The sequence below is a fragment of the Oryzias latipes genome, chromosome 2 (genome assembly GCF_053564925.1).
Source record: "Oryzias latipes strain Hd-rR chromosome 2, Olatipes_Hd-rR_3.1".
NCBI lineage: Eukaryota > Metazoa > Chordata > Actinopteri > Beloniformes > Adrianichthyidae > Oryzias > Oryzias latipes.
In genome coordinates, this window is record NC_136238.1 from 28,537,215 (window position 1) to 28,551,206 (window position 13,992).

The following is a 13,992-nucleotide window of genomic DNA, read 5'->3' on the forward strand; positions in this document are numbered from 1 at the left end:
AGCTCAGTTCCAGATCACATCATGATGTTTGAGGTTTTCTTCATTCCAGGAAATCATCTGTGTCTCCTTTGATCTGTGCTGAGTCAGCACTTTGACTTCTTTTCAACTTTAGATCCATCATTTACAATCAGGGATTTATTGATAAATATGATATATTGACAGAAAATAAAGAGTAAATGTATTTATCATCCAGCAGTGATTGTGGTGTTTGTAAGTCTTTTATTTTGAAATTCCTCAAGGATGATCATCATGGTGGGATTTCTAGATCTGCATGAACTCATCCTGAATCCAAAAGACACTGGAGCATCAAAAAATCCAACCCATCTCTGCCAACATGAGGCTCTTACTTTGAAAAGTCTCAGACTTCCTGCAGGGAAACAGGCTTTCTGCTGCTGCACTGACAGATGTGCACAAGCTTGAAAGAGCTTCCTGACTGAGGAGCTGCAGACTTTCTCCTGCAGAGCAACAGCTGACTTCAGCATCGTCATGGGAACACAGTCTGCTGCTGCTTCTGGAAACGTCTTCAAGGCTGTGGTGGGACTTGTTGGTCTGGAGGACAGATTCTCTGAGCAAATGCTGCTTCAGCTTCAAGCTTCAGCTCTTTTCTTCTGGCAGAGCTTAGAAGAAATGGAAACCTCCTTTGTTCTGACTGTTTGCTCCAAATCCCAGATTCAGGAATTCCTCCAAGAAGTTCAGCTCAGAGATCATCAGCAGAGAAAAGCCTGAAGTTCTGATGGAAAATGACAACAGAACATGATCAATATTATTGATCCACATGGAATCCAGAAGAAACTCTGAGGTGAAGACATGAAGACACAAGCTTCAGAGACATGAGGAGAAGTCAGAGTGGATTCATTCTGGACTTTCTTCTCACATCTTCTCTTCAGAACATCTTTGTCTTTGATCCTTCAAATCTTCTGAAATCTGATCATCCATGGATTGTTTTTGTGGGATCAGATCCAGAGTTGCTGAAAGTTCTGCTGCCCTCTGCTGGTCAAAGTGTCCAAACAGCAGAGGTGTTTCTCTCATTCTATCTTTCAGTCACAAACACACTGGTTACATTTTATACTATTGAACCTGTTATAAGATATATAAGGCTTTATAACGGCTGTCTTTACTGCACACAAATTGGGTTTTATGAAGAAACTCGTGAAAAAAAGTAAACAGTTCACTTCAACATTAGATATTTCTGCTCAGCAGATGAACATTAGTCCAATAAAAACAGGACAAACAGTTGTTCTAAAGTGTGATTCTGATTTTTAGATAAATGTGATATTTTTCACAGATATTAAAAAGGAAAATGCTTCAGTCTCCATTTAGTCTAAAAGTTTAAACATTTATTCTCCTTAAAAGTCATTTTATGCTCACGTCTTTGAATAAATAATTGTTTCACAGTGAATGCAGTCCTTCATATTTAAAGTTCCATGCAAATTTGGAACCAATAGTGTAGAACATTAATTAATTTACCCTTGAACTTTTTTGGAACAGAGTCCAGCTTTGGAACCAGCAGAGAAGCAACAAACAGCAGAAACCCACACTGTGGGAAAGACTCCACACTTCTGACTGATGTTCACATCCACTTTATTATTCACAGTAAGATTGGAACAGAACACTGAGAACCAAAAAGAACAGAGGAACAGTTCTAATGTTTACTAGAAAACATGAATCACAAGAACACCAGACACAAACACCAGTCTGGTTCTTTATCCAAATCTTCCTGAATACATTTTTAGGAAAATCTTTTCCTCACTAAACGGTAGAGATGCGGTTCTACTAAGACTGTGGATCGTTCCTTAGGTGGCGATCCGATTCAATTCATGAATCGAGCTCAACGGCTCACAGATCGAACCACGATTCTTGGTTTTTAATAGAATATGTTTGTACAGTTACTATATATGTGTATTTTTACAGGATGTTTAAAAAAGTTTAAATTATATTTATTAAATCAGCATCATTTAGAACCGAAGATCAAAATCAACAAAAGTGATACAAACACAAAGATTTATACAGAAAGAAAAAAATGGGGTTTGTTACTTCAAACAAGTTTCCATCAACATTCTGGTTAAGTTCAGCAGTAACATAAACAAAAAAAAAATAAACATAATTGCTGTCGGGTTGCACGGTGGTGCAGTGGTTAGCACTCTTGCCTCAAAGCAAGAAGGACCTCGGTTCAAGTCCTGGGGGGTATTCCAGAAAGCAGGTTATGCTAGCTCCCACGATAAGTTTGAGGCTAAGGAAGTTGATAACCTCAGCTTTCGGTTCCAGAAATGGAGGTATGTTTCAGGGTAGGTCAAGTCACCATGGCAACTCATGCTCTGAACATAACCTGGTCCGGAGCAGGTTTAGTTGAAGGTTAGTTTGTTTTCAGAGAGGTGAAGCAGCATGTCGTGTCCATTTGAAGATGATTTAGTGGATGAAAAAGCTCAGATAATACTTTTTCCACCATGAGAGGGTGATAAGACCAAGTATGGATGTTGGAAAGATAAACTTTTTTACTTTGATCTAACTTAATTAATTGCTTCAGTTAAGATAAATCATTTTTTTGATAGGTCACCTTAAAAATAACACGTAGTTTTCAGACAATTATTTTCCTTTCGTTCAAATTAATTCAATTAAGTAGGTGTAACTTTGATGCTGCTGCTAGATCGGCACCGCAAGGGATTCTGGGATATCATTTCCTTTGCCTGTCTGGACGGATTTGGGTTTAAGTGTGGGTTTTTTACAAAATGTGTTTAGTTGTATAGCTGTTTTACTTTGTTTCACCGTGTTTTGCCGAGCTATTTTGTCCTACTATGCTTACGTCTCTGCACCGTAAGTGAGAGTACAAGAGAGGGTGATGAGTTTATATAGCACACCTACTACCCAAACGTGGTATGGTGTTTATGGAGTATTCTGTGATGAATTTTTGCACTCCGTGCATTTTTTTCCGTTCTTTTTAGTGTTATAAAAAAGGGGCATATCTGCCGGCTCAAACTTAGACATATGAAAGTTCAAGAAATATAAGTAATTAAGATGGAAAAAAGATTAATGAAGTAATGTGACATTTAGTTAGATAAATACGTAAATTTGAGTTGTATTAACATTTGAGTTTGAATAAATTTAACTAAATTATTTAAATTATTTTTCAGCTGTGTTACTTTTTTGATGGACTTATAATTTCTATCCGCCGTCATTAAAATCTCAGACTCCGTCTCACTTCCGTCTCAAGTGTCGCGCTTTCTTTTTTTTTTTTCTCCATGCGTTTCCATGGTGACTCCAGAAATCGGCGATCTATTGAGAATGTCTTTATGTACCGTGCGTTAACCCAGGGTTACCAAGTCGAGCGTAATTACGCCAACTCATATCTGGTCTTTTGGAACTGACATACCCAGAGTAAGCAAGTTCAGGCGGATTTCAGCCAGAGTTCAGGCTTAAAGTCAGGCTAGTTTAAACATGCTTTCTGGAATACCCCCCTGGTTGGAGGATCTGACAACAGTAGAGTTTGCATGTTTGTCCCTGTGCATGTGTAGGTTTCCTCTGGGGACTCCAGCTTCCATCCCAAAACATGCTGCATAGATCGATTGGTTGGTCTAAATTGTCCCTAGATGTGAATGTGAGAGTGCATGGGTCCTGTGACAGACTGGATGCAGGATGTCCCCTGCCTTCATGACCCCAAAAGGGAACAAACACCTTAGAACATGATTCACATGAAAATGTTCTCCACAGTTTTTCCATCCTAAAAGTTCTGCAACACTTGTTTTAAAACATTGCATATTGAAGCCGCTTTTCTGAGCTGCAGAATTTGCTGATTCATGGTGATTCCATTAGTCAGTGGATTTAAAAGAAAATCTGTTTTCACTCAATGGTTACTAGCTCACATGCCTTGACAAATTAAAAACTGAAGTCCATTCTTTTAGCCTAAAACAACAATGAAAATATGACAAAAAATCAAAGACGTTTACAAAACATTTCTCATAATAATGTACACACTTTGACAACATAAACATTGTCTTAGCAGAAACTACAACAATGGTCAACTAAATAAATTTTGTCTAAAATAATAAAAAACAATGGCAGGACAAAATGTAGTCAATGCCTCCTTTGAACTGAATTACTACATCAATGCTCTGTGTCATTGAGGCCACCAGATTGGGGGGGTGCACATGTAATGAAAGCTTAGGCTGATTTAACAGCAGACTTCAAGTCGTCTTTATCATTAGACCTGGTGTTTCCTCTTGTTAACAGATCATAGATTTTATTCATTGGATTCAGCTCAGGGAACTTTACTGGTTGATCAAACAGTAACATCATAGTCATTGAAAAAGATTTTTTGCCTGTGCTATCCTATGACCCCACCCTTACATTGACGTGTTCTCCCTATCATGACAAAGGTGGATAAAGGTGGAAAGATTTCATGTAATCAATGGACACCAGTGAAGATCACAAATCATTGAAGAAAAATGGTTCAGCGCACTGTCTAGTGGGTCTAGATGACCCAAATCCCAACGGCAAAATGCCTAAGATAGCACAAGGGTTAAACATGATCACTAAATGTTTTTGACATAAACATTTGTTATAATGTTCTTTTTTTTCCCGGACAAAGAACATTGTTTTATTTAAACCTATACAATAAATTCACTAAATTAAACTAAGGCTTGAAATATTCCAACATTTCCTTTTAAGTATATAAAAAAAAAAGTTCTTTCTTCTAAAAACGAAAAAAAGATTAAATGGCATTTTCACAATATTTTCCCATATACTGTACAAGTTTTCTGCTCTAAGTTTTTCTGTTTTTGAAGTTGAGATTTTTCTATAAATCCTTTATCTATTTTTTTTTGTTACCAAAGAAAAGCTTCTCAACTGTGTTTTCTAATGTATTTTACTAAATGGCATTTATGACCGCCATTTATCAGCCATAAAAACTATCTCTCACTTATATGAGTTTTCATGTGTGTATTTAGAATAGATATTCGACTAAAACTGGCATCACATTTCTTGCAAGGGAAAGGCTTTTCTCCTGTGTGAGTTCTCATGTGTGTTTTGAGATTAGATCTGTGACTAAAACTTGTATCACATTCTTTACAAGTAAAAGGCTTTTCTCCTGTGTGAGTTCTCATGTGTATTTTAAGACTAGCCACATGACTAAAACTTGTATCACATTCTTTACAAGTAAAAGGTTTTTCTCCTGTGTGAGTTCTCATGTGTATTTTAAGACTAGCCACATGACGAAAACTTGTATCACATTCTTTACAAGTAAAAGGTTTTTCTCCTGTGTGAGTTCTCATGTGTATTTTAAGACTAGCCACATGACGAAAACTTGTATCACATTCTTTACAAGTAAAAGGTTTTTCTCCTGTGTGAGTTCTCATGTGTGTTTTGAGATGATCTATACGACTAAAACTTGTATCACATCCTTTACAAGAAAAAGGCTTTTCTCCTGTGTGAGTTCTCATGTGTGCTTTGAGATGAGATATTTGACCAAAACTTTTTGTACATACTTTACAAGAAAAAGGCTTCTCCCCTGTGTGTGTTCTCATGTGTATTTTAAGTTTTGATTTTTCACTAAAACTTTTATCACATTCTTTACAAAAAAAAGGCTTTTCTCCTGTGTGAGTTCTCATGTGTGCTTTGAGATGAGATATTTGACCAAAACTTTTTGTACATACTTTACAAGAAAAAGGCTTCTCCCCTGTGTGTGTTCTCATGTGTATTTTAAGACTAGCCACATGACGAAAACTTGAATCACATTCTTCGCATGAAAAAAGCCTTTTTCCTGTGTGCATGCTCATGTGTGTTTTTAGACTAGACATTTGACTAAAACTTGAATCACATTCTTTACACATAAAGGGCTTTTTGCCTGTATGAGTTGTCCTGTGTTTTTTGAGATTAGATTTATAACTAAAACTTTTTTCACAGTTTTTACAAGAAAATGTTTTCTTTCCTGTATGAGTTTTCATGTGAAATTTCAACTGAGACTGCCCACTAAACCTTTTACCACATTTTTTACATGCACAATATCTTTCATCATACCCATTTTGGACATGACTTCTGTCTCTTCTCTTCCTCTGATCTCTGTTCTTCGGGTCTGTCTCTTCATTTGTAGTTGATGTTGATTCTGTCTCTTCATCTGTAGTTGATGTTGATTCTTCTTGTTGGTTTCCTTCTTCATCCTGATTATTAGTTACATTAAAGCTCTGCTGATTGTTTAGATCTGCTTCAATGTTGTCATTGTCCTCATAAGTAGGAATCTCCATCAAGGCATCAGTCTCCTGCTTCAGATCAAGCTGATCTTCATCCTGACTGATGCAGAGTTCCCCTGGCTCTTCTTTAATCTGTGGTGGTTCTGGTTCCTCTTTAATCTGTTGAAGTTGTTGCTCCCCTTGTTCCTCTTCGGTTTGTGGAGGTTCTGGTTCCTCATGATCCACTCTGAAGTTCTTTTGCTGATTTTTTAGATCTGCTTTATTGTTCTCATTTTCCTCATAAGTAGGAATCTCCATCAAGATATCAGTCTCCTGGTTCAGATCAAGCTGATCTTCATCCTGACTGATGAAGACTTTCCCTGGTTCCTCTTTAATCAGTGAAGGATCTGGTTCCTTCTGTTGTTCTTCACTTTGAGCAGGTTCTGGTACCTTCTGTTGCACTCTTAAGTTCCTCTGCTGGTTGCAGAGATCTTCCTCTTCAGTCATCCAATGCTGGGGGAGAACTGCAGGAATACAAACACAAGAAAAAGCCCTTTTATACTTTTAAACTAGTTTGTGTATTGACAAACACCAATGTAAGTCAAAATCTGCTCAGTCAGAAACCTAATAGTTTAAATCTTTAAATATAAAATATGAAAAACTGTTCATTCCAGGGGCGCTGGATGGGCTGCCCATCTGCACCTGGGGCTGGGATCACTCCTTCCCTGGCTCTGGGATGGGGCTGGGCAACCCTCTTGGGGCCCGTGATTGCTCTGGGTGACATCCACCAGGTCTGCGGGGGCTGGGGGGGCTTTGTTGGCCCTGTCCAAGGGGGACTTCTGAAGGAGGTAGAGGGTAGAGGGTCGGTAAGGGACCTTGGAGGTTTGACAGGTCGGTGTCTCCGTTGACCGGCTGGTTGTGGCTGTCTCGGTCCTGTCGAGGCCTGACCTGAGTTCTCCCAGGGGCTGGAACCTGGACTTGCTCCGGGGGGGATTGTGTGTGTGTGTGTGTGTGTGGGGCGCGCTTTCTGGCTCCTCTTGGGGTGGGTGGTGGCGGGCCTGGGGGGTCGGCGCCTGGTGGGATGGGGCCCTGGGTGCTATGCTTTTGGGGGTGGGGGAGTCTACCAACTATCCCCAACTTACTCTCTTCCTTATATAATCTCTTATCAGGGTGATGGGGGGGGGGCCTGCCTTGCACCTTGGGGGAGGATCTACTTGGCAGTGGTCCCCCTACCGTGGTTGCCGTATGTAATAGCCCCCCCCCCCCTCTCGGTTCTATTTGCACCGTAGACATGTAGGGCCCTTAGTAAGGAGGGTGCTTGGACATCACTGCCATCAAGCAGCAGATGTCCTTTAAGGCCCTACCTGCCAATTGTAACTGCACTGTAGACATTTAGGGCCCTTGGTGGGGAGGGTGATGGGACATCACTGTGAGTAATCAGGAGACGTCCCCTCAGTGCCCTACCCGCCAATTTTGACTGCACCCCCTTTAGTACACACACCCTTTAAGGCCAAGAGGAATCTCAAGAGGAAGGCCAAGAAAGCTCAGGGCAAGGGATCACATCACAGCTGAGCCGGGGGGGTGTCCGCATCCCTGTGTTGTGGGTTCTGGTCCTTGCCCCCAAGCGTTGGGCCTCGCCAAATTTCCAAATGTGGACGAGCCATGTTTACAACACCCCTAGTGTTGACCCCCTCTTCTCCTGGATGTCTTCCTCCTGGGCGGGGGCAGCTGGCCCCTTGCCTCGCTCCTTCATGGGCCAACCGTGGGCCGGGTGGGTGGCTGCATGGAGCATGGGGCGGGTCTCCCTTGGGGGGCCCTGGCTCGTACCTGGGGTTCGGGCAGGGGGATGCCCAGAACTCTTGGGGTGATGATGACATGCTCGTCTGGGGCTGTGGGCACTCTTCTGGGGCGGGGCCCTGCGTTGGGTCCGTCTCCCTTGGGGGGCCCTGGCTCGTACCTGGGGTTCGGGCAGGGGGATGCCCAGAACTCTTGGGGTGATGATGACATGCTCGTCTGGGGCTGTGGGCACTCTTCTGGGGCGGGGCCCTGCGTTGGGTCCTCACTGCGTGGCGGGGGGCTGCTCTCCTGGTTGAGCTGGAGCTGCACTCTCTGCACCCCCCCCCCCCCCCCCCCCATGCCTCCCTGCTCTCTGGCTTTGGGGGCTCCGTGGGTGGTCCTGCTGGCCCTGGCCTGGGTGGCGGATGCAATCGCCTGGGGGGCGGTTGCTCTCCATCTTCTGCCGTGCGGGCTCTGGGGAGCTCTGGTTGCCACAGCTGCTGTGCCAGGGGTCTTGGTGTAGGGATGGCAGGGCACTCTCCCTCCTTCTTTTCACCTTCCATTATAGATTTTTAGAGGAACATAAACACTCACTTGAGCACGGGTGTTAGCTCACCTTTGCACTAATATTTTGCGTTTGAATGAAATATTTCACACTAGTTAAGGGGTGGGCAAACTATGACCCGCGATCTGGATCCACCCCGCCTCCATGTTTGGTAAGGCCCACTGAACAATATCAGAGACCCGTGTTTTTTTTTTTTATCTGCCCACATGATCAAGACGTGAGATTTTATCCCCCCCTTCTGCAGTCTGCGCTCCAACCTGAAACCCTCTAAAATCTCTGTCAAACATAACAGAAGACAGTCTTCCCTTTCTACGACGCAGTTCATCTTTACCAGTTTAGCTCATTCTTTAAGATCAATTATGCCGCTTTTTTTATACAGCACCCTGCTCTCTGTCTTGGTTGGCTGGAGACCACGTCAATCAATCTCCTCAGTCCGTGCCGTGTTACTGTACAGAAACGCGGAGCTCTTAAGATCTACAGAAATCTTTGATCCATCAGATCCATAAAAGTTTGAGATTTCAAACAAGAGAAAAGGAAAAAAATGTTCGTGTATGTCTGAGAAAAGTGTATTTAGGCAGTGAGGACTTTTACTGCCATAAACTTCTGGAATCAGACTCCTTGGATTTCAGCGATCATGGTTATTTTTAGAACGAAACTCCTGCAATAAACGAGGGAACTCTGTACTGGTGAAAAGGTAACGCCGTGTTTTATGAAATAATTTTTGGCAGGTTCGAGGGAGGTGGGCACTGAGCAGAAACAAATGACTCAAAGACTGCAAGCCAGAATAAAATGTGTCTTTTTATTCCCCGCTTCAAAACAGTCATACAACATAACACAGGAGTTTAAGCCATGCAGTTTCAACAGAAAAGATTCATTTGCCCCTACCGTGACACACGGACTGGAGAGGCAACAGTCCCGATAGAGTGGCTTGAAACAAACTCCGGCTGGGCGTTCTTACGTAACCCCGAGGAGACTCTGAGTCAAATTACGATTACCTATCTTATATATTCTTTGATGCAAAGGTCAGCCCGCAGGGATGAATGGCCAGTCCCTCCCCGCAAGCTCACCCTGGATGTAGGCTAATCATAAACATGTCAGAATGCCTTCTACAGAGCACTCCCTTTTACGGAGAGAAACTTTATATTAAACATTCCTTCTGGGGGCCAGTCATACAAACACCATAAACATGTCACGATATTCTCCTTTTTTGGTGTTAGCTATAGAACCTTATTTAAGAGTTTACATAACATTACAAAAGAGTTTGCATAAGAATTCCTTTTTTGGATGGTCAGCCACAGAACATTTTATAGAACACATCTTTAATGCAGGGCAGAAGCCCCCCCCCGCCTACAGTGCATTATCCATCTCACGCCGATATATGATTAGCTGCAGCAGACACGTAAAAACTTTCTTTTTCATAATTACTGGATGAGGAACAGACGCGCAGGACACAGCGCAGCAGCGCAAACCGTGAGAAGTGACGCAGCCCTCAAAGTCTCAGCGGAATTATGACGGGAGAGGATTGACTATCAGAAAACAAGTGGAGGGAGACCAAAGATCCAAACAGTCATCGTCATAACAAAACCACTCAAAGCATCGAGAATTAGAGACCAAAAACATCCAGAACAACAGGAACACGGAGGCCCATCAAGAAGATGCAAAACAAAGGGGAGCCCATAGGATTACACCAACCCAGCAGAGTCTGACAAATGTAGTCGAAAACATGACTGATATGACAGCCGAAAACTAAACTGATACAAAACACTTTGAGTGCCACCTAAAGCCAAAAGATGCCACTGGGAGGGATGGTGAGGCCAAACAGTGAGAACATCAGCAATATTAGCCTCCCCCAGCCAGGCATTGCGTCTGTGTCTGTTGGAATTAATCATGGAGATGGCCTGGTCAGCCAAGTGCAAAAACAAAAAACCGGAAGGATCACGAGGAATCAGGCTGCTGATGCATAAAATGGATGAACCGCGAGGCGCCAACAGTTCTCACATACAGTCGCCTTGATGGCAGTGATGCCAAGCTGCTGTTGGAAAAGTTTCATCAACCGGGAGGTGAAGTTGGTTCCCAGGTCTTTCAGAATTTCATCAGGTATTCCTACCCTGGAGAAAAACTGAATTAACGCTCTCATGACTGCAGGAGCTGTAATGGTGTGCAGGGGAAAAGCTTCTAGGAACCGTGTAGCATAATCACAGCAGGATTTACTCGTGACTAGGGATGGGTATTGTTAAAGTTTTAACGGTACTACTAGTCTTATTGATAATGCTTATCGATCCGGCATTTTAACGGTACTCTTATCGATACTCTTTGAGGATGAAAAAAAAATAACAAATTAAGAACAAATGGTTTTATTTCCTCATTATGCAACAGCATTGTTTTTTCACTTTACACTTACTTTATACATGACAATGTTCCAATAAAAACATGGAATGCAACGTTGATGTGCTAGACCAGAGTCGGCAACCTGAACCTCTCTAAGAGCCATTTGGATCAGTTTCCCACTGAGATGAAAGCACAGGGAGCCGCTACACTAGGGGTGTTAGAAAAAAGGCTTTTGCCGATATATAGTGATAGTTAATTTGGCAATACTTGTATTGATTAAAAATGCTGTCAAGATATTTAATTATTTGTATTCTTTATGAGAGTGATGTTTCCTTTGATCTTTTGTCCATTTTCCATAACATTGAATAGACTTTTCTGTCTGTCAAACACACAGAGTTAAGATGAGTGAGATGATGGAAACAAATTCACTTTCATGCAGACTCCTTTGTCTTTAAATCCAGAAAACCCAATACATTATATTAATTTTATGGATGACAACTATGTTTTAATAGGAAGCAGCTGTTAGTTTATTGCGGGTCTGGAATCATAAGCGGATGAGTCCAAGCCCCGCCCCCGCCTGTCTCCCGCATCATATGGTCATTGTAGCAGCAAGGTGACAGGATAGTGGGGGCGCCCTGACGCAAATTTAACTCATTTTACGCGGAAATGGGTGGTCTTAGTCTAGGGGGATAAAAGGATTTTCTATTTTTTTGGGCACTCACTGCGAGATCGCCACTATCGCCACTGACTCTGCCGGCATTCACAGACACGCTCCCTCCATGTGCTTATGCTGCTTTCTTCTTTCTACCTGCTCGGTACTACCTGACAGTGTTAAAGGCACCACGACCCTGTGAGAACATGGTGGTTATTTTACAAAAACACAGAGAGCCGCCGTATTTCGGACCATTAGCTCTTTCTTCCATCCTATAACTTTGGTAGCATTCCTTTGCGCGCATGCCATGTACTGTTTGAACAACAGCCCTGCTCCCCGTGCACACAAATAGTCAGACAGACCTCTCTTCTTCAGAGAGAATAGCAAGATTAATATAATCATTAATTAAAGGAAAATTGACTGACTTGTTGAGTTAATTATGGCAGATAACGTTTATATCTTGTGGGACACAAAAAAAGCGACTTCTCCGGTACAGATAGCAGAACCGTTAAGGTCAGATCTTAACGATACTGCAGTCTTGAAGAATGTTGCCCCGGGGCTCGCTCAATACTGGGGCACGGTACCCATCCCTACTCGTGACCACTGCTGCTCTCAGATAAAGGTCCAACAATGTCCATGGCTATTCTCCTGAACAGTGTGGAAATGATAGGAAGTGGGTGCAGTAATGCTCTGTCTTACTTATGTGTGATGGCAGTTTTCTGGCAAGTAGGACATGTTGCATAGTACGTCTGAATTATCAGTGTACTAGGGGTGTCACGATTTTGACTTTAAATCAAAATCGATCGAAATTAAGTCACAGTCTCGAACTTCGGATTAAAAAATGGAATCGTCGATGCTACCATGCCCCCATGTTGCGTCCGGTTACTTGCCAAGCGTAAAAAAACACTTGTGTTGAAGTGCTGCGAGTCAACCTCCTCTAACAGCCGCTCAAAAGATAGCATGGCACCTGCAGATGCAAGAGACCCATCAACAGAACTTTAATCCCCTCCCCTTTCACGGAAGACGCTGGTGTGGAAGTATTTTGGATTTCCAGTGAGTTATGTTGACAACGTTTGCTTTGTCGAAAAAAAAACAAAAACAACTGTTTGCCAGCTGTGCGTGGGTGAAGATGGCGTGAGGTCTCAGAGCTAAGCCAAGGCTAACTCAACACCAGCTCCCTCTGCCCAGCATCTTCTAACCCCAATCAATCACAACTGCAAACCCATGCATGGACCTAAGAACATCCTTAAGCTTGCAGGTGACAAAACAGTAATTGGCCTCATCAGCAACACATTACCGGACCTTCTAAAGACAGGAGATGAGAGGCAAATAGATACATATTCCACAGATTGGTTTGAGTTTTAGGAAGTTAACAACAGTTATGTTCAACTCAACTAAGGGGAAAAACAGAAAAGCTCTTACAATGCAATCACAACAACATATGTGGTCATAGGCCAACAGCTTCATTAACATTAGACAAAAAAAACTTTTTACTTGTTTATTTATTAACATTTATTAAACCGCGGGTGTGAACAAAAACAAGAGGGTAAAAAAACTACTTAATCCAGTATGGCAGAGTTCAATGTCAGCTGACAATTTAGGTAACAGCCTGTAGAGGTCTATGGGTGACATTAGAGTTGATCCGTCCAGTTAAATAAATGTCTATGAAAGGAAAGCAGTAAAAATACACTTCAGGTTATGTACCGAAACGATACAGAAGTGCTACAATACCAGACATGAGAGAGGAGTGAATAATGTTGGTTACTGATGGGAGAAGAGAAAGGAGAAAGAATTTAACAAGAGCTGTAGGAATAGGATCCAGTTGACAGGTGGAAGGTTTAGACTTGGTGATGAGGTCAGAAATGGTTTGGACAGAAGGAAGGGAAAATCTTGAAAAGGTTGTCAGAACCGAGGGAGGAGTGAAGGTGTCCACTCCAGAGACTGCAGCTTGGCTTGTGAGCTGCTGATGGATTGTAGATATCCTCTGTATGTAGAATGTGGTTTTTGTACATGTCCTTATGAATTGTGACTCCAGTTTTATTTTGAAGTCTTTCCAGTTGTCTGCCTTTAGCTTTGAGCTGACATAGTGCAGGTGTGAACCATGGGTGAAGGAAACTGATGTTGTTTTGAGGAGTGCATGACTATTTAGAAGTGACTGCAAGTCATTGTTACGCTGCAAAACCAGCTCGTCAGGTGTGGCATCAGGATTTATAATAATAATAATAATGGATTGGATTTATCTGTGCTTTTCAAGTCACTCAAAGCGCTTACATTGTGTCCATTATTCATTCACTCATTTATACTTGGTGATGGTAGCTACTGTTGTAGCCACAGCTGCCCTGGGGCAGACTGACAGAGGCGTGGCTGCCAGTTTGCACCTACAGCCCCTCTGACCATCACCAGGACATTCATGCACATTCACACACCAGTGGAGCCACACTGGAGGCAAGGAGGGTGAAGTGTCTTGCCCAAGGACACAACAACATTTTGGCAGGTGGGAGCGGGGATCGAAC

General features: G+C 42.4%; 1 protein-coding gene across 2 annotated transcripts in view; it reads right to left on the minus strand.

Annotated features, from left to right (window-relative positions):
• Nucleotides 1–13,992, minus strand: part of LOC144987243 (uncharacterized) — a 281,445-nt gene that overhangs the window by 261,693 nt on the left and 5,760 nt on the right. Inside the window, exon 2 of one of the 2 annotated variants that reach the window (XM_078936396.1) lies at nt 1,565–6,682. The exons of the other annotated variant lie outside the window; for it this stretch is intronic. Within the exon in view, the coding sequence (XP_078792522.1) occupies nt 4,902–6,682 (1,781 nt within the window). The 3' untranslated portion in view covers nt 1,565–4,901. Of the gene's footprint in view, nt 1–1,564; nt 6,683–13,992 lie in introns of those variants that run through there. 2 annotated transcript variants of the gene reach the window in all.